Genomic DNA, 19996 nt, shown 5'->3' with positions numbered 1-19996 from the left:
TCAGCAAAGGAAGGGTAGGATGTGTAGACCTCATCACAGAGTTTGCTTCACTTGAATATTTTCCGTAAAGACTAATAGTTGGCTATTATTTTCACCTTTGCCCAGTTCCCCTTCTGATTGCTTTCAGGGGCCAATAAAATCTACAGGTGAATCTGCTAAGGTAATGGTCTATACCAATGGTTCCTGACCTTGACTACACATCAGAATCATCTGGGTGGCTTAGTAAAGCAGATTGGGTCCCACCCCCAGAGTCTGATTCAAAAGGTCTGCTGGTGGGTTTTGAGAATTTACATGTCTAATAAGTTCTCAGGTAATACAGATGCTTCTGTTTGGAACCACAGGAGAACCACTGTTCCATAACTTTCCAGGGACAGTAATGAGCCCATTCAAGACAAGAATTCAATTCCGATTTAATCAATTTATTAAACTAACATTTCTGTAATAAACACTAGCCACCACTTGAGTCAGGTTTGTTACTGCTGAGATTAGACTCGCAAATTAGGGACATTTTGGTGGTGTGAATAAAATCATCCTGTCAGTACCTCTCGGCACCTTATAACTTAAAATTCTAAGAAGCTGAGATGTGGGCTTACAGTTTGCTATTTAAGAGGCCAGGTCTGGTGCTGACAGTAAAGCCACCATCAAAAGCTGCGTTAAGAACTTCATCCAGGCAGGTTGCTGTGACAAAAGTCAAATCCTGCCGGACATTGCCTGGGATTTCTTCAAGGTCTTTCTCATTCCTCTGAGGAATAATGACACGCTTCAGTCCCGCTCTGTGTGCTGCCAGCACTTTGTCTTTAATTCCACCTACCTGTAAGGAGAGAGGAACGTTATTAAGGTTTATGATCATCCTCAGGCTGTGGAAGAAACCCTGACCCACCTTTCTTTCACGCTATTTTAAAACATCCAAATCATCTTCCATTTTGCTAGAGCATGAGCTAGGAAAGCCACTAAAAAGGTTAACAGTAAATTCTTTACATTTCAATTAGTATTATATTAAATCCTTTTATTGGAAGATTCTAAATTTTTGACAGGTATGAGCACCTCTTCTGTCCGTGATTCTCTTTTATATTGTCAAGGTTAACATTTATATTCCTTTCTGTACTCACAACAATCTTGTTTATAGGCTGATTCTGAAAAAGCATTACATTATTTTGACCATAAATACCATTCCTACAGAGCTTAGTTGCATGCCAGGATTATTTTCTTCTGTACAGGTTTAAAGCAGTGACCTCTGTGCCGTGTGATGAAGAAAACATCTAGGCTCTTGTGGTGGTTTTAAAATATGTCTGAAATGGTCCCTTCAGAAGGTGGAGTCTAATTCCCCTCCCTTGAATGTGTGCCAGGCTTAGCGATTTACTTGTAAGAGTGCGGTGGAAGTGATGCTGTGTGACTTTCAAGGTTAAGTCACAAAAAATAAGAGCTTCTGCCTGGATCTCTCTTGGATCTCTTGCCCTGCAGGTAGCTCAGGTAGCCCAGGTGTCTGAGGTCACCCCAGCAGTCCGGCCAACCAGGACCAATCTGCAGTCACGTGAGTGAACCACGACAGAAGCAGATGCCCCGCCCCAGTCAGCCTTCAGATGACTGACTGCATCCAGGCTGGTATATGACTACATGATGAGAGACCCTGGGCCACAAGAGCCCAGCTAAGCCTCTCTTGAGTTCCTGCCCCACAGAAACTAAGAATAATAACTGCCGTTTTGGGGTGGTGTGTATGAGTAATAGATAACAGACACAAGTCTCAGTCACACCACCCGGAACACGTGACCCCTGGAGACAGCCCTCAGAAGCCTGCTCCCACCTGTGGCACCAGACTGGCTGGGCTCTAGGCCTTTCTGCACAGCGGCCATCCTACCACACTGTCACTCTCTTGCCAGGCTTTTCCTTTATGCTGCTGAACTACACTTTCAATGTAACTTCTTCAGAAAGAGTGTGAGATAAACGGATTCCCTGCACGTATGGAAATGTCTATCTTGCATTCACATTTGGTTGACGGTAAGGCTGTGTATACAAGACGATTTAAACCCATTTTCCCTCAGAGTCTTGAAGGTGCTGTGTATCTAGGGTCACGGATGAGAAAGCTTTTTCCTCCGTGATCTGAAAAGTCATGAGGATGCAATGCTTTTTCCTAGTTGGTACAGGCCCTTTCAATCTGAACATAGCCTTAAATTCTAGGAAATGCTCCATTATTTCCTTGACAATTTGTTCTCTTCCATTTTCTCTGTTTAGTTAGATGTTGGATTTGTCAGACTGTTTTTTCTATTATTTTTTTCTGAATAGTTCGTCGACCAATTCCTAAAACCGTTCTTTTAAATTCAAGAGCTTTGTCTTATCCTCTGTTCTTGAATTATGTTTTCTCCAGACTTAGCAGGTCTTTCTCTTAAATGCTGCTTTTCTCCATGTCTCCCATAATAGTTTAAAACTGAAGGCTTACTCAGAGCTGCTGTGGCTTCGCCTCTGCTGGGGGTAGGGAAGCCTTTTCCTGCGTGCAATTTGCACTGAGTGCGGGGACCTAGTGGAAGAACCATTTGTTCTATGGAGATTTCAACGAATCCCCTGGTTTTCATTTCCCACCCCCTTCCTTTTCTAATGGTCTGAACCTTCTGGCTCTGAGCCAGTGCTTTTCAACAGATTCCTGCTGGGAAGACTGTCTCTACCTCCAATTCTGTTACATCAGCTGGGGACACTTTTATCTTCTAGAAGTTGGCTGAACTATCAGCTGATGGCTCCCCACTCATTTTTTTTTTAACATCTTTATTGGAGTGTAATTGCTTTACAATGGTGTGTCCCCCCTCATTTTTTTAAAAAATATTTTTCATTTATTTATTTTTGGCTGCGTTGGGTCTTCGTTGCTGTGCGCGGGCTTTGTCTAGTTGCAGCGAGCGGGGGCTGCTCTTCATTGCGGTGCGCAGGCTTCTCATTGCAGTGGCTTCTCTTGTTGTGGAGCACGGGCTGTAGGTGTGCGGGCTTCAGTAGTTGTGGCACGCAGGCTCAGTAGTTGTGGCTCGCGGGCTCTAGAGCACAGGCTCAGTAGTTGTGGTGCACAGGCTTAGTTGCTCTGCGGCATGTGGGATCTTCCCAGACCAGGACTCAAACCCGTGTCCCCGTGCGTTGGCAGGCGGATTCCTAACCACTGCGCCACAGGGGAAGTCCTTCCCCCCTCATTTTTGACTGTTATGATTTATTCCCTTTATTCCTTGCTTAGCTTACCATTTTGAACTAGGAAACTAAAGAGTTTATGGTCAGTAAAGCACTTGCTCATTTCCTTTTAGCAGTACAGCTAGTATCAACCACTACTGTCACTAGAAATGCAGTAGTTCTGGGGTAAGGTAAAGAAAAGAGATCGACATTCCTATTGAGTATAGATATACAGTTATATCATAGTAAATAAGGTTTAGAATATGACTTTCTGGTTGAATTAAATTTAAAAAATCAGGGAACTGAGAGCATTTTTTGTGATCCTAATTGGTGATTCTATGACCTACTTTCACCATTACCTCATAAAATAAAGGCATTCTCATGATAAAGAACATTCCTTTTTTTCTCATTTTGCTATTGAACCCACCAGAACTTTATTGTAGTCTGGTACTGCTAACTAATGACTTAAACCTCTAAATGATCTCTCAAGTTCTATGCATTTTTCAGTGTTTTTATAAGTAGTTATGATATAGGCTGGAGCCCTAAAACCTCATATGTACAGAACTTTTTCAAAATTTAGCAATTAGGCATCGTTAGTCTTTACTACAATTTCCATTTTATACTACTTCTTTTCTATATATTTTTTTTATCAATCTATCAATTACAGTAATCTAAGTTATCTATAGGCGGATAGGAGGTCTCACAGGAATTCCAAAAGGTGAGAATTGGGCTTAAAGTTTAAAAATAGCTACCATCCTATTTTACACACATGCCATATATTTAACAATTCATTAACTAGAATAAAGCCTCAAATCTTCACCTGAACAGCTGATATTTCTGGTGACCAGACTGATATTTTTTACTGTAAGCAAGTCTTCTTTTTTAGTAGAAGGGAAAACATGGGGAAAATTGTCAGTTTTTCCTTTATTTGATCAAAATTTAAAAATCTGAATTACAGATATAAAAATTTAATATGTTTAAAACTAAGCTATTCATAGGAAGAAGGCAAACCACTATTAATTTAGATTTTAAAATACTATTAATAAAAATTTTAAATTAAAAAATTTAAAAACCATATAAATAGGTTTCTTCATACATACTGGAAGAACAAGACCTCGCAGTGTGATTTCACCAGTCATGGCTACATCTGAACACACCAGCCGCCCACTAAAAAGTGAGGCGAGACAGGTTGCTATGGTAACTCCAGCAGATGGTCCATCTTTTGTGACAGCTCCAGCTGGGAAGTGCAGATGGACATCTGTGTTCTCAAGAAGATCAAAACTTCCAGAAGCTTTAAAAAAGGAAAAAAGGATTTTGATGTAGAAAAATTAAACCTGTTTTTTCTCCGAAAAAAGAAAATCAAACAGATAAAAATGAATGTTTCGGGTAAACAGATCCTTCAAAATATTAATGGGCAGTATAAGTAAAGTGGGGGTCTGGAAGAACAGCTTCATTCTATTCCAAGTAGCAGGAAAAACAAAACAAACCCTTGGAGTCAGTTTCCAGCTCAGGTTCCAGTCAAACAGTCCTCAACTGGGAACTAGAATTTCCACGGGAATTCAAAAGCAAAGGTCTGTGCTTTAAGGGGTAACTGGATCTGTCTCTGAACTGTGGGATGCCTCCTGGGTCAGGATCCCAAGGCTCTCCTTTGCTGCAGCTGCACCCCCCGCCCCTACTCCCTGGGGTGGGTCGCTCACCATTGGTCAGATGGTATTTCTTGGCGTTGCTGCGGAGCCAGCTGATAGCCAGGTGGGCAGACTCCTTCATGACGTCCCCCAACTGGCCGGTCAGAGTTAACTGGCCTTCGCCATCCATCCGACTCGCCTCCACGAACATGATTTCCCCACCTAAGGGAGTCCAAGCCAAACCGATCGCCACTCCTGGTTGACTCAGACGCTCAGACACCTTGAGAGAAAGAAGGAAAATGATCGGTAAGGCCAACAAGAGCCAAATTCTTTTCAGGCTGACCTAATCACAAGCGCTGGCTCTTCCTCAGAGGGCTTAAGCTTAAGCTGCACCTCAAAGTACTTACTACTGCACATGACTTGGAGTCACATAGGGCTTTTTTGCCAAGACAGACTTTGGCATTTATCAGAAACAATTTTACCTTAAAGTATGTGTGAGCGACTTTTGATACTTAAGCACCACACCTAGTTACACATGCCCTAATTTTCAGGAACAAACGCAATCGTTTTATCTATCTCAATGCTTTTATTAGGCTGCATATGTAAAAACACTACAGCACCGAACTTCATTTTAGGCAATCATGAATTTGCTTCCGGAAGTAGAAACGCTCTTTTCAACGTACTTTTGAGAAGTGTTAGCTCCAGAGGCCAAGGTATATATTAAAACCCCTGGATCTTACTTCCCTGCCACTCATCTTTATTGCCGCAGAGACACTGTAAAATGCTACTTCACTATGTCCTGGATCCTTTCTGTGTGCTCGGAGGCCCACTGTGCTGCCTCACTTCCATATTAAACTGATTGTGTCACTCACTGGTGATTACAAGCCAATTAGGTTAACACATCCAAGTTATGAAAACATATCGAAAGTAACAGCTGAAAAACGGTTATGTTAACTTTTATCGCACATTCTGAGCCTCCAAATGTCTTATCGTAATAGAAGTTACCCATGTTAGAGGAACTGGGCACAATATGTCAACCCAGCACTAATGCAATCATGAGATTTTTCCACCAAGAGGTAACTTCCTCACTACAGAGCAGTAGAGTCTATAGCCTGAGTTTCTGGTTAAAGGGCTGCGTGGCTGATGCTTACTTTTCCAAGGGGCTTAGATGCTGAAAATCCTGATTTTAAATGGATGTGTGACATCCATTGAAGCTACTGGGCACTTATTTTTAGTAGTAAACATAAAAGCCTATTTTAAAGTTGGTTTTATATTTAAAATTTTAATTTCATATTTAATGATGTTAGAGACTGGGAAGGCCAGGTTGCATCGCTGGCTGAGCTGACACTGCACCACGGATTTCACCTTCCCTCAGCTTTGCATCTGCCCTGTTTTGTATCTATTTGAGGAAAAAGACACAAAAGATCAATATGCAAAAGATCAGTACTATTTAAGGAAAACACAAACAACTATTTATAAAAGTGTTCACAAGGCTTGTTCTTGCTAATATAAAATCAATTCTCTATACCTGAACGACATCTACTTTGGGTGGGAACTTGTCAGGGGTTCCTGTTTTTACTGCATGGCTCTTTTCTAGGACTGAACCAGTCCTAAAGAATTATCCTCAATATACTGAATCCTGTGCTAATTTAACAGAAAAAGCCATATAGCACAACTTCATTAGCTATAATGAGAACAATCCCTTTTAACAGCTAAATCCTCAAAACTCATTTTGTCAGAATAATACCAAACATGTCCCCAAAGAATCAGAAGTAGGATTCATGTTGATTACCACATTGCTTCAAGAAACCAAGCCAGTTTCCAACACTCTCCATCTGCCAGTGCTCTGGGTAAAAGTAACTGGTCCATTGTTCATTGAAAGGACAGGGGGTAGATAAGTACACGTGACCAAACCAAAACCATCCAGGCTCATAACCACTTTATTCTAACTTGACGGTAAGTGCTGAAATATTAACCTGAAGATGGGACCAGTGACAAATCTGTGTAACTCAACAACAACATACACGGGTGGGAGAACTGAGGGCAGGAGTTACTATCAAACCTAGAGTCTCATGATGAGGCTAATAGCAGTTATCTAAGAAGTAACGAATCTGTAATTCTTAGACTTGGAGTCATATTCTTCAAAGTCATGTGTTCTGAAATTGTAACAATTCTCTTAACAACCAAGCATCCAGTTTCTATGTATTTTTCCCTCGGAAATAATGAGTGCAAGTAAATATGAATTTAAAAGATAAGATATATGCTCTTTCTTCCTCCCGCATGCAGTTTCCCAGCCATCTTAAACCCTTTATACAGAACAATTTGTATTTTATAGACTTCCCTAACAAGTGATTCAATACAATAATTTCAAAACTATGTGTACCTACTGGTACTTTTCTACCAGTTTCTAATTCCATTACTGGTTTGTGGAATCATCAATTGTATTAGCCAAGACAAGCCTAGGCTTGATGCTTAGAACGTTTTTCCCTCTAAATGTCAAAGTGGAGCAGGAGTTTCTCAAGTTCACTTCTGTCATTCAATTTCCCTTGAAACTGGTGCTTCAAGTTTCCTTTATCTGTTAACTAAATCTTGTTCAAAGAAATGGTCATTTTCTTCTGTAATAATTCTATCAATCATGTAAATATGTAGACTGAGGAAGTGTTTAAAATATTTAATGAAAAACCTAATTAATAACAGGATATGTCTTATAAAGTATGACTGCATTCTGAACACTTCAATGATAGCAGTGTTTAAGGAGCATTTGAGCATCTAATCATTGCCAATTTCACACTGTTCTTTCCTCTCGATTAACTTAAAATAGTGATATTTAGTGATATTTGACTGAAATAGTAAATACGTACACTCTTTGTGACCCTTCCAAACCTAGACGAACACTTACAGTTTTAATACCTTGTTGTTTACTGCTGCAGCCATCAGAGGGACTAAGAGTTTTACCTTCATCCAAAGGTGCTTTACTGGCACCGGGAGCCTGGCCCCATCATGGATCACAGGGATGTCAAGTGAAAACCTCAGAGCGGTGACAGACTACCTACCTAACCGCATCAGATAAGGGGCCGCTTACCCCCCAGCACGGGGAGTGCAACAAGACCATCTAGCCAGTGCCTGTATCTACAGAGAGCCCTGCAGAGGCAAGGGTCCATGTCTGCGGAGTTGGGACAGGTGTCACAGGAGAGACTGAGCGGTCTTAAAATCTGCTGGGCAGAAAAAGGCCAGGAAGCCTTTTCGCAGCAGAGAGGCCAGCAGGTGCCAAGGACTCAAGACAGGAATAATATTGTGGGCCTTCTCGCCAGGGGCAGGCACAGTGCCTCGCAAAACCTGAGCTGTCAGATGGCTGCGGTATGTGTGCAGGTTCGTGCCTCAGTAACGCTTACACCACACGTTGTGTTTTCTATAGCTTGCACAGCATTTTTTATGCTCCCGCCAGGGTTGTCACCACGGCGGCTCTCCATCTGCCAACTTCTTTAAAGTCTCTGTAGGAATATTTGATTTTTCCAGTTGTGAACTTGTTTGCTTTGGAGGAGTGCCGCGGTCAGCCACCGTCACCTCTGGAAGCTGTGCGACACGGCCCCGGTCTGGCGCAGCACCGGCGCCGCTGAGAGCCAGCTGCTTGCAGGCCCTTCCAGTAAGGCCTTTCCTTGGTACAACTGGCTGGTGGTGGGCCAGGCTGAGTGCAGCATCGCTGCTGTCCTAACAGGGGCGTGGGGCACAGCAGGTCTGAATGGAGAGGGAGGAAGAAGGAATTTACTCCCATGACTCTTTGGGCATTTCGTTAGTGTTTATACACTTTGCTCGTTTCTAGCACCTGCTTTTATCTGTCTGCAAGGCAAGCACACTGATGGAATCTCCTGGAATTCACCGGTGGATGCATTCTATTCAGGATGTTTTTTAAAACCTGCATGTCTAGTCTCTTCTTCCCTTTATTACTATTTTTTCTAAGGGCAGTGACCTTCGCATAAGAACTTTTTGTCCACCACTGAGGCTTTCATACAAACTATGAATAGAGTCAGGAATACTCAGATGACACATTCTCAGGATTAGCAGACGACAAAACATAGACGCTCGTGGCTTGGATGACTGGTTTTCTGAGGCTGAAAATCAAATTTATCCTGGAAAGACTAGAGTTTATGTGTTTTTCTGATTGTGTGTCACCACATTTGTAGTCTATGAGATTGATTGTTACCCCCAGAGATATACAGGAACTCTATATGTTGGGTTTTTTTTGGGGGGGTGTCAACTGCAGGATTGTATTATATTTATATATCTAATTATGTATATATATCTAATATGCAGATAATATATGTGTGTGTGTATATATGTATCTCATAATGTGGAGGCTTCTCCTGGCTTCACTAGGATGAAAATGAAAATTATAAGATTCTCATCTCCCCTCAAAGAGGGTCATGTAATCAGTAAAAGTAACTGCAACCAAGTTTACCATTATTAATGGCAATCTCATAACTGACCAGATCAAATGAGACTCAATAGCTGCGTCCTTCCTAAGCCCTCCATGCCGGGACCCGGGCCTGCCTCTGAGGAGGTGTTCTGAGAAGCAGTCAGGGAGAATGAAGTCTCGGCTGCCCCAGACACCGGCACCTACCCCACCCTCTCCCACTCTCTCTCTCATAATGCAGGGAGATCTGTTATTTTTTAAAAGTGGGTGTTTAACTGATCTTGCTTCTTTAGGAAACTTTATTGTATTTGAAAAGGTGACTTATGATACTATTCCTAAATATGAAATCTAGACAAAGTTTCAGGAACTCATTTTTCAACCTGTTGAGAGAATTCTAAACGGATATAACACCAGTAAAAGTGTGCCTTCTTATCTTTCTTCCTGTTAGTTTGCTAGGTCAGTAACATTTTTGGTACTAATGTATTTTTGCAGACTCATCTTCAATGAAAATAAAGCACAGTAAGGGGTGGTATAGGTTATTAAAATTAAAGCAAATATAAAATTAGGGTTATAATAAAAATAATAGGGACTTTTACTTTTGTGACTGGGCATAGGTCTATTTGTTTTAAGGGTGTATGGTGGTTGCAGGAACTGGTATTTGTTTTTTTAGCACGTACCGGGCACTATGGTGGGTACCTTATATACATTAACTCACCAAATTCTAAAAACTATCTAAAACCTATATATAATCCCCCCATGAATCGGATGACGCCAGCACGGCCGAGGAGGCGGGGTTCATCACGCTGAGTGGCGTGCCTCTTCCTCCTAACCCCTGCTTATGGCAGCCGGCTTCCCATCTTCATTCTCTGCTCACTGCCTTCTATAGTCAAACCCACTCTCTCCTTCCTGACCACCCTGAGTCCCTCCATCACCCTGGGTTTCTTCAGGGAGTACCTGAGACCCGTGCAAGCTGGCTTCTCTGTCTCTAAGCACGCCCTTAACTCCAAAACCACGCTTCTCACCCTCATCCAGCCACCCTTTTCCCGGTCCTTATTGCCAACAGAAGCCATACGACCTTTGAAATCTGAATTTAACCACCCCCTTCCCTGACCGCCACTTTTTCATCCTTCTAGCTCACTTGTACTCAAGACCATCAACTCTACCTCCTTCACATTATACACCAGCTCTGTCCCAGCTTTACTGCTCTCCTTGTGCACGAATACTCCTCTGTTCCAGCATTATCATCTTTTCCGTGTAATTACTCAACACTCTCAGCCCCCTTTCTCCATCATACCCGCCACAGGGGACCCTCATCACAGACCAGCCCTTCCTTCACACCAGGGACCCCACCGCGCCGCACTACCCCAAAGACTCTGCTCCTGTGGTACCACCTCTCTCTCCAGCAACCTCAGTCTGACTCTCTCTACTGCACTATTCTGACCAGCAAACAGGCTGCCATTTGTAACCACTCTCCCTTTGACCTCCATCCTCCCTTCTAGCCACCTCACTTCTCTGCAGTCGTTCACAGCCATGCTTCTGAAAGAGCTGCCTACAAACTACTTCTACTTCCCCACCTTCCACTCCCTCTTCAACACACTCCCATCACTCCGTGTGAACCCACTCTGTCAAGGTCACCTACAACCTCCATGCTGTAGAATCCGGTACACAGACAGCAAACACATCTGCATGTTCCCCCTTCTTGAGACAGTCTCTGCCTTTGTTTTCATGGCGGCACAACATCCTTGTTTTGCTCTTACCTGACTGCCTGTTTCTTCTTAGTTTCTGTCTGTTTTGAGGGCTCCTCTTCCCCTACGTGACCCTAACTGTTCAGGGCCTGCTCCTAGGCTCCCTGCTCTTTACTCTGTATCCTTTTCCTTTGGTGATCTCAACATTCCCAGGACTTTAAAAATCCTCTGTTTTCTAACAACTCTATAATTTATATCTCCCATTCCAAAACAGAGTACTATAGTTGGTAAGAATGAAATGAAAATCTGAGGTAGAGCAGGTATGCCTTTTTGTTAAACTGCTGTACTTCAAGCAATTCTCTTTTAGCAGGAAAGGGCAGGAATTAGCTTGGCTGCAGGGTATTATAGGAGAGTGGAAAGAATACCGGACTTGAGTTGGCTGATCTGAGTTTAAAGATTGGCCTCACTAATTGCAACTTATGTGAATTTGCATGATTCATTTAATTTCCTTAAGCTCTTTCCCTGTGTGTAAAATGGACGACCCCTAGCACAGTGATGGACCTTGTGGACAACAAAGAAATGTTCCATAAATCTTAATTTCATGGATGCAAAAAGCTGTGGTTATATAATTTGGGGCTGATGGTCATTAGACCACTAAAGGTAGAGAAAGAAACCCCTGGCTCCAGGGTAAATTCTCTCAACTGTGGAAAATATGAACAAAATGTTCCAAACTCCCAGATACCAGACCTTCTATTCTAAGATGCTATTTATAGAAGGGAAAATGGCTACTGGATTCATACTGGTCAAAGTGTTCATATGTAATAGCTCAGATGCTACAAAGAAAATAAAATAGTTTTTGCAGTGATATCAAACAGAGCTATTAAGCAGTGTTTATAAAATTTCTCTTTTCTGTCCTTGGGCTCTTTCTCTGCCAAAGCTCCAAGAATGTCAGCAATGCTTCCAAACCTAACAGGAGCAGTCATGGCCGGGAGAGAAGGGTCTATGCAACAGAAGCACGCATCCATCTTTTGTTTTTATCAACTGCCCTGGTGTAAATTCCCAAAGAATGGCTGGCATGTACTGTTCTGGAAAGCCAAGAGAAAAGAGCCCGCCGGACATGCAGGAGCAGAACCTGTTTCTACTGTCACTCACAGAATCACTGGGTTCACTCGGAACAGGAAAGCAGCTTTGGCCCGCGTTCTCAACCAAAACAAGTTTTGCTCCACTTCTTTCAACACTTCAAAATTTAAATCCATCCACAGTATCTTAAGAATTCAAATAACCAAAATAATGTTTCTGATTCTATCGTTCAGGACCAGGTTTACTGCCAACAGTAAACGCGTTCTATTCTTGTAGCTGAGAGCTTTGCAGAATTAAATGACTAGCTCAGAGTTTAGGAAAATAAACAAGATGGGTTTGGGGGCTACTTCTCTTCTTCTCAGTTTTAAGACTTGAGGAAAATCATGTTTACTGGTAGTGATTTCAAATGCTGGATGGAGAGATTATCTTCTGCATAATTCACCAGATATTATCTTCTGAAAACCTTTTTTCCTTTACACAGACAAGGTGATAGTAAAGCTTCTGAAGAAAGATGCTAATAAGTTCAGTAGTAAAATACATACTCTTTCTAGTAAATGTCCCAGGAAAGCTCATATAAGCATCCTATAAAATATATCACAATACCTCAGCAGTCACAGCTTCCCTTGGTGATCTCAACATTCCCAGGACTTTAAAAATCCTCTATTTTCTAACAACCCTATAATTTATATCTCCCATTCCAAAACAGAGTACTATAGTTGGTAAGAATAGACCAACACCTATTTCTATCCAGCTCCCTTGACTCGGTCCTGCTCCCAAGGCCTTTATGGCTCCGCGTTCCGCTATGAGGGAGAATTACGGGAGAGAGATGGAAATAGGGCTGGGCTTGCATGTCGGTTTAACTCGAAAGGCACTAGTAATAACAATGAAAGAACAAATCCTGAAAGATGCCATCTGTTCTGCACTAGAGCAGCATGAAGCTAAAGCCAGGCTCATGTCTTCAGGTATTCTGTACTGGGTTGTTTCCCTCCCTCCTCCAAGTCTTTGATAGCACAAAGAAATACTTAATTAAAGCACATACAATAGGAATATATAGTTTCTAAGGAGGAAAGTCAGAGAAAGTCAGAGACACTGTTCTTAAAATGAAACTGGATGCAAAGAACAAGATCAGACTGGGTTTCCAAAAGAGGATCTGGCCAGGGCCTCTGGTGCTCTGCAAAAGCCACATTATCACATTAAGCACCAAAATTTAATACCATAGAGAACACAAGTTTCCAATCTTAAGACAAAATTCAGCCTCCCCAAATACCCAAGTCTACTTCTCCCCCAATCTATTAGGGAACCAACAGAGTAAACTGGTGGGTATCAACAAAGGAACGAGAATGATCACCTCCATTTCATACATCGGGGGCCCAAGGATATCTTTCAGAGCGTGGAAGTCAATCAAAATTGGCATTTCAGGTGGTAGGGCCAAGTCGGTAGTGTCACTGATAGATTCGGGTTTTGTATCTTCTACGATGTGTTCTCTGTAACCTAAGAGAGAAAATTTTATTTAAGAATTCTCAGAGATTTGCAGGTATGAAAATTCATTAGCAGTAAATATCAAACAGAAGCTCAGTGGACTTCCAACCGTTCAGTCACCTTTATACCTTTATTAAGGCACAAAAATTCACCTTGTGTACCTGTGGTACGCAACAGAAGAATTAGTCTTTCAAGAGCCCCCGAGGGGTGACACAATGCATTGCCCTGTTCATTTACTTTCACTTGTTTGTCCTCCATCTTCCCCCATTAAAGTGTAAGCCCCAGGAGGGCAGCAACCTTGCCTGTCTTCTTTCCAACCATTGTATTAAGCCAAGAGCAATGCCTGGCACTGTTCAACCGATGGCCTTTAGAGGCCAGATGCTCAAGTGTCAGATGCAATAGATTACCTTGTACCATTCTCTGTGAAATCAACACAACTCAAACTGTTCAATTCCCTCCTCAGAGGAGTTGCATCAGGTGTCCCATTTCCTGACAGCCACGTGAACTTGGAAATGACAGAACCCCTAGAAGCAATGCCTCTTGTGTAAACATATAGCTCAACTCCAAGGTTATTATTTTCCAATAAAAACGAATATAATTGTCATCACCAGGGTAAGATAATATGAAGCCTGGCTTGAAATCCCTATAATAATGGACTATTTTCTTTACCTGCCTAAGAGCCCTGGCTGCTGACATCTTGACGAAGGACTGACTCATTCTGGTTGAGATCAGACAACCAGGGAGCAGGAACCAACTGCCCTAGGACCACCGTTTCTACTGGTCTTTGTAATTCCAATCTGAGTAAAGAAAAATGTTACTTCAGTCTATAGCCAGAAACCTAAAATAAGCAGAGGTTTAAAAATGTAGGAAAGGGCTTCCCTGATGGCTCAGTGGTTGAGAGTCCGCCTGCCGATGCAGGGGATGCGGGTTCATGCCCCGGTCCGGGAAGATCCCTCATGCCGCGGAGCGGCTGGGCCCGTGAGCCATGGCCGCTGACCCTGCGCGTCCAGAGCCTGTGCTCCGCAATGGGAGAGGCCACAACAGTGAGAGGCCCGCGTACCGCAAAATAAATAAATAAATACAGGAAATATCTGGCTCTATTCATCTTCATTCCCTGCTTTTCTTTTCTTTTTGTTTTACCATAATTCTTCTAGTTCTTGTACTACCTCACAAAGTGCTTTAAAATATTTTTCTTTTATTGCTTTCTTTACATACACCCTTCCTTCTGGAAATGATTACTGTATATATTAATATACAACACATAATAATTACAAAGTCACCTAAACATTGTATATCCATCTGTATTTATTCTAGCTTTGCTATGATTCTTCTATTCTGATACCATGAAGTTAAAGGAATTGCTTTTCACTAACTCCTTTCTTTTCCAAAGTGATTACTGAATATGTTAAATCATATTAGACCTTAATTTTAGATTCCAACAATAATTGGACACATCCTAGGGTGTCCCCAAATGATCCCCGTGTCTCACGGCCTTGCTGTGACCTTCAGGGAAAGGGCTCTCTTGGCCTGCTCTCTTGCTGGGCCTTACAGGGCTCCTCTTCAAGACTGAATCACAAGTGAAAACAGACAACAGTTCAGACTTTTTGCCACTTGCTGGCTATTTGACTTTATGCAAAACAAACCTCTCAGTACCTATCTCTGCAGGATTCTTGTGAGAATTAAAGAGAAAACCCTTTGCAGACTGCAAAGTGTAATACACACACTGGGTCTTGAGTTATACATAATCTCATAGTCATACCTCTGTAATGTCACTTGATCTTTCAAAGTTCGGCTCAACCAGATTCTAGGAAGTCTTCCCTGATCTTTGCAACTTCTTACAGCACTTACTTATCTGTTTCACTAAACTGAGCAATTCCTGGGTTACTCAGTCGCGTGTAGGAGATCTTCTGTCTGCTGCTCTGTTTGCAGCAACGTCAGTGACCAACGGTGGGGAGGCACTTAAACCATCAGTTTAGCTACGCGTAGATCTCAGAGCGGAACAGAAAGTGTCATTGCTTAATTAAAATTAATGCACAGAGAAAAAGCGCACTACTGTCTACGGTTACCGTACACTAAAAATGAAGGGCTCTGAAACTCTAGCCAATGCATAGAAGAGGCTGTGACTTTCTTTAGCCTGTTGTGTTTTGTGACGGGCTTTTCTGAGATCTAACTACTGTTGCCAGCCTGGAATTCACTATCACGGGAGGAAGTAAAGCTGGATGGGTGAGAGCCAATCCACAATTATGTAACCACTGCTTTGGGATATCCCATCCCTTTCCAAGTGGAGGAGTGGGCTGGGGGTGTGGAGAGCTACTTCTAATGCATCTAGACCTTACAATGCAAAAGATGGCCATTCACTCCAGGCTCTAGGCACAGCAGCTGGGTGATGAAAACTGCAATAAACTTAGAACTAATCTGTGCTTCAAAATGTTCCATCGTGGAGCACAAGCCTAGAGAACTAAAGCTCATGTCAAGAAAATGGTGCCAGCTAATCAGGAAAGACAGGCTGGCACTGGATTTTAAGAACCATCCACTGCACCTTGGGTAACACAAAGCGAGAGCAAGAGAATGCTGGATTTTCAGAGAATACACGCTCTGATTCCTCATTAAACACCATCTCGCCAACATGCCATTCAAGGAATGAGGCCCAGGTTAGAGCTGAACCCTGAGGCCTCGCACAAGCTTTCAGTACTCAGCTCAGTACTCAGCTCTAGTGCCACGTTCTCTGTAGTCAGAAGGGATTGGCACCAAGAGAAGATAGTGGCAGAATCTCTGGGCCTCATTACGGGCCTTGCCCCAGATCATAACATTCACGCCAGGTGGACTTTTTAAGGCAAGGCAAACAAAAACAATTTAAAAAAGTTCAACCTCCCTATAGGACATGGACCCTGTCCCACAAATCCTTCCTGTTGGACCTGTACAGTTAACATTCTTCTTCTATGCCCTTATCTTGGGCTAAAACAGTGGTTCTTAAAAAATGGGTAATAGTCACATGAAAAAATGATTATTTCACTAAGAAGCAAAGAAGTTTAAATTATAAAAACAAGATACATTTTCTGGTTACAAAATTAAAGTAACCAGTAAAGAAGTTTTAAGAAATGACAAAGTTCAATGGAAAAGAGAGTGGAGAGATCTTCTCAAATACTATTGCTTATGAAAATATAAATTGATTCAATCTTTCTGGAAAGCCATTTGTCAATATACTGAAAGCCTCCTAAATAGTCATAATCTCACACCCAGTGATTCTACTGGGTTGGCCAAAAAGTTCCTTCGGCTTTTAAGTAAAAATAAAAGACACATTTTTCATTTTCACCAAGAATTTTATTAAATGACGTATTCACCGTTTTGTTCCACTACCTTCTGCCATTTTTCAGGCAACATCATAATTCCATCTTCCCAAAACATTTTATCTTTTTGAGCAAAGAACTGTTCCAGGTGCCTTTTACAGTCTTCCAGGGAACTGAAGTTTTTTCCATTACGAGGATTTTGTAAAGACTGAAATAAATGGAAATCCGAAGGTGTTATGTCTGGTGAATATGGTGGATGAATCAGAACTTCCCAGCCAAGCTGTAACAGTTTTTGCCTGGTCATGAAAGAAACATGTGGTCTTGCGTTATCCTGATGGAAGATTATGCATTTTCTGTTGACTAATTCCAGACACTTTTCTTCAAGTGCTGCTTTCAGTTGGTCTAACTGGGAGCAGTACTTGCTGGAATTAATCTTTTGGTTTTCTGGAAGGAGCTCATAATAGAGGACTCCCTTCCAATCCCACCATATACACAGCATCACCTTCTTTGAAGACCAGTCTTGGTGTGGTTGGTGGTGGCTCATTTCATTTGCCCCACGATCTCTTCCGTTCCACAGTATCCACTTTTCATCACCCATCACAATTTGTTTTAAAAATGGAACTTTTCATTACGTTTAAGTAGAGAATCGCATGAGGAAATACGGTAGAGAAGGTTTTTTTTCGCTTAACTTACATGGAACCCAAACATCAAAGCAATTAACATAACCAAGCTGGTGCAAATGATTTTCAACACTTGATTTGGATATTTTGAGTATACTGGCTACCTCCCACGTGGTATAACATCGACTGCTCTCAATTAATGTCTTGATTTCATCGCTATCAACTTCAATTGGTCCACCCGACCATGGAGCATCATCCAGTGAGAAATCTCCAGCACGGAACTTCACAAACCTCTTTTGATACGTTTGATCAGTCACAGCACCTTCTCCATACACTGCACAAATCTTTTTTTGCATTTCAGTTGTGTTTTTCCCTTTCTTGAAATAATAAAGCATAATGTGCCAACACTGTTGCTTTTCTTCTTCCATTTTCAATATTAAAGTGGCTACACAAAAATTCACCAGTTTTGATAAGCTTTTTTTAAAAATGCACGCTGATATGACAGTTGTCACAATACAGTCTAACAAAATTGCTTTGAATGAAGTTAAAGACAACTCAGCGCTACTAGAAGCATCTTACAGAAAATACCAAATGAACTTTTTGGCCAATCCAATATTTTGAAGGAACCTATCCTTAAGGGCATAACCAAAAGTTTAGACAAATGTTTAGACCACAAATATACTCACTGAAGCACTATCTGTAACAGCAAAAATTAGATCCATTGTAAATACGCAACATTAGGAACATGATTATGTAAACTGTGGTACAGCCACACATCTAATAAAATACTACACAGTCACTAAAGCTGTTTCCTAAGTGTTTTTTAAGTGATGCGAGAAAATCCTTTTGAAACAAGATCAAACGGAGGAAAGCGGGGGAGTATAAAATTTCATGTGCCATGATTTTTACTAATATGATATAAATGTATATGAGAATGAATGAAATGATATAGTCTAAAATTTTAACACAAGCTATTCCCTGAGTTTATGAGGTTAAGATTACACGATGAGATAGTCAATAAATAATAGTCTCCAATCCTGGCTCTGGCTTCCTGATTGGCCTTGAAAAAAGTTACTTTACCTCTTTGTATCTGGTTTTCCAATGAGTAAAATCATAATAATTATAGTAACCCTCAGAGTTGCTGGGAGAATTTGATAATGCTGAAAGCCTTACTATGCATAAATGAGGAAATGAATTATGTAGTTAGAGTAGTATTTAACACAGACTTCTAAGACTCACATGTCTTACTCCATAGCCCCTTTCACTAGAAGAAAACAAAATGCCCTCTGCACCCCAATCCCACCCAGGGCTCCACAGACAGGGCTTTGACCACAAGCACACAACTGCTGGGAATCACGTAAATTAAATATATTTAAGAAAAAGAAAAAGATACCAAGACTCAAGACTCTGCCCCATGTTTCTCAATGGTATTATCAGCTCGTTCTGAGTCTAATTCAGGACACAGCCAGGGTGGTCAGGGCATAGCCAAGGATCTTAACGGCATGAAGGTAGCAGATAAGCAAATAGCACCAGAGGCAGAACCTGCAAGGCACTCGCTCTGCCAGCATGACAAATGTGGACCCTGGCAAAGCAGGGATGAGACTCGGGGGGTACTCCCCAAGGGCCAAACCAGGCTCTATAGCTGATGTTGCCATGACAAAAGCTATGACAAAAGGATATTCTATAGCTACAAACTCCTCAGGGGAAGGGTCTGGCTTTCCCAAACCAGCTGTCACGAGGACATGATCAGGTGATCTTTTCCAGCCACTTTTCCTCTGTCAGAAGAACATGATTTACATGAAAGCAGGCCCAAGAGCCAAAGAATCACTGTGGGAAGCCGGGAGAAAGGAAGATCCTAAGAAGGGAGGACAGGAGGAAGAACAGAGGGGTGTAATACCTCAGGAAACTCCAGTAGCTTTCTTGTTTAAAAAAACATTTCTTACCTTTTGAACAAATCTTGCAGCAAATGGTGTCTTTGGGCAGGTGATCCAACCAAGGGAAAGTAGCAGAGGCCAGGAACAGGGTACTGACACCAAACAACCATTCCGCAGAATGTGGCAGAAACAAAAATCTCCCCAACCACAAACAGCCCCAGGTTATCTATAATCATCTTTACTCAGGACCGAACTTTTTAGGTATCACTTATTATTCTCTATATTCTACTTGACTTGAAGCATATGCTACACTCTCTAGACCACTCTCATGAGCTCAAAAGCTACATTTCGTGGTACTGCCATAAAAGGAACCCCTTCTTCTAGATTATTAAAGACGTGTACATCTTCACGAATAACAGTTTCTTTTTTAACTCCTTCGGGGTAGGTTTGGAGGAGAGGATAGGGTGTACAATACTGTTAACTGCAGCCAGCAATCGAATAACAGGGCCCAGAAACAGGGGGTTAATTCTCCAAAGGAACAGATATCAATACTACCTGTTCCTCTCATACTAATACAATGTCCCTGAGAACGTCTCAGATCTCATTCTGAGGCTTTAGCAGAATTCAGGTAGCATCAGAAATTCAAGAATAGGATGGAACCATGATATTACAGACAGTCTCAGGGTTCTGGACATCTGGCTAAGGGGACGTTTTGTCCCACCTAAAGTCCAGTCTAGAAAAGCTGCCTGTAGCTCAGAAGTTCCTTGACAAGGCAGCCAGGTGGTAAATTTAGAGAT

General features: G+C 41.8%; 1 protein-coding gene across 2 annotated transcripts in view; it reads right to left on the bottom strand.

Moving 5' to 3' along the window:
- Positions 1–403: 403 nt before the first annotated feature.
- The window catches only part of LONP2 (lon peptidase 2, peroxisomal), a 95811-nt gene continuing 76218 nt past the window's right edge, over positions 404–19996 (bottom strand). For both annotated transcript variants that reach the window (XM_067718747.1, XM_067718748.1), the window contains 4 exons: positions 13288–13430; positions 4836–5043; positions 4239–4429; positions 404–811 (listed from right to left, as the gene is read on the bottom strand). In XM_067718747.1, the coding sequence (XP_067574848.1) occupies positions 590–811; positions 4239–4429; positions 4836–5043; positions 13288–13430 (764 nt within the window). In that variant the 3' untranslated portion in view covers positions 404–589. The remainder of the gene's footprint in view (positions 812–4238; positions 4430–4835; positions 5044–13287; positions 13431–19996) is intronic.

The sequence above is a fragment of the Pseudorca crassidens genome, chromosome 20 (assembly GCF_039906515.1).
Source record: "Pseudorca crassidens isolate mPseCra1 chromosome 20, mPseCra1.hap1, whole genome shotgun sequence".
NCBI lineage: Eukaryota > Metazoa > Chordata > Mammalia > Artiodactyla > Delphinidae > Pseudorca > Pseudorca crassidens.
Note: the sequence above shows the minus strand (reverse complement) of the source record. Positions and strands in the feature narration are given on the sequence as shown.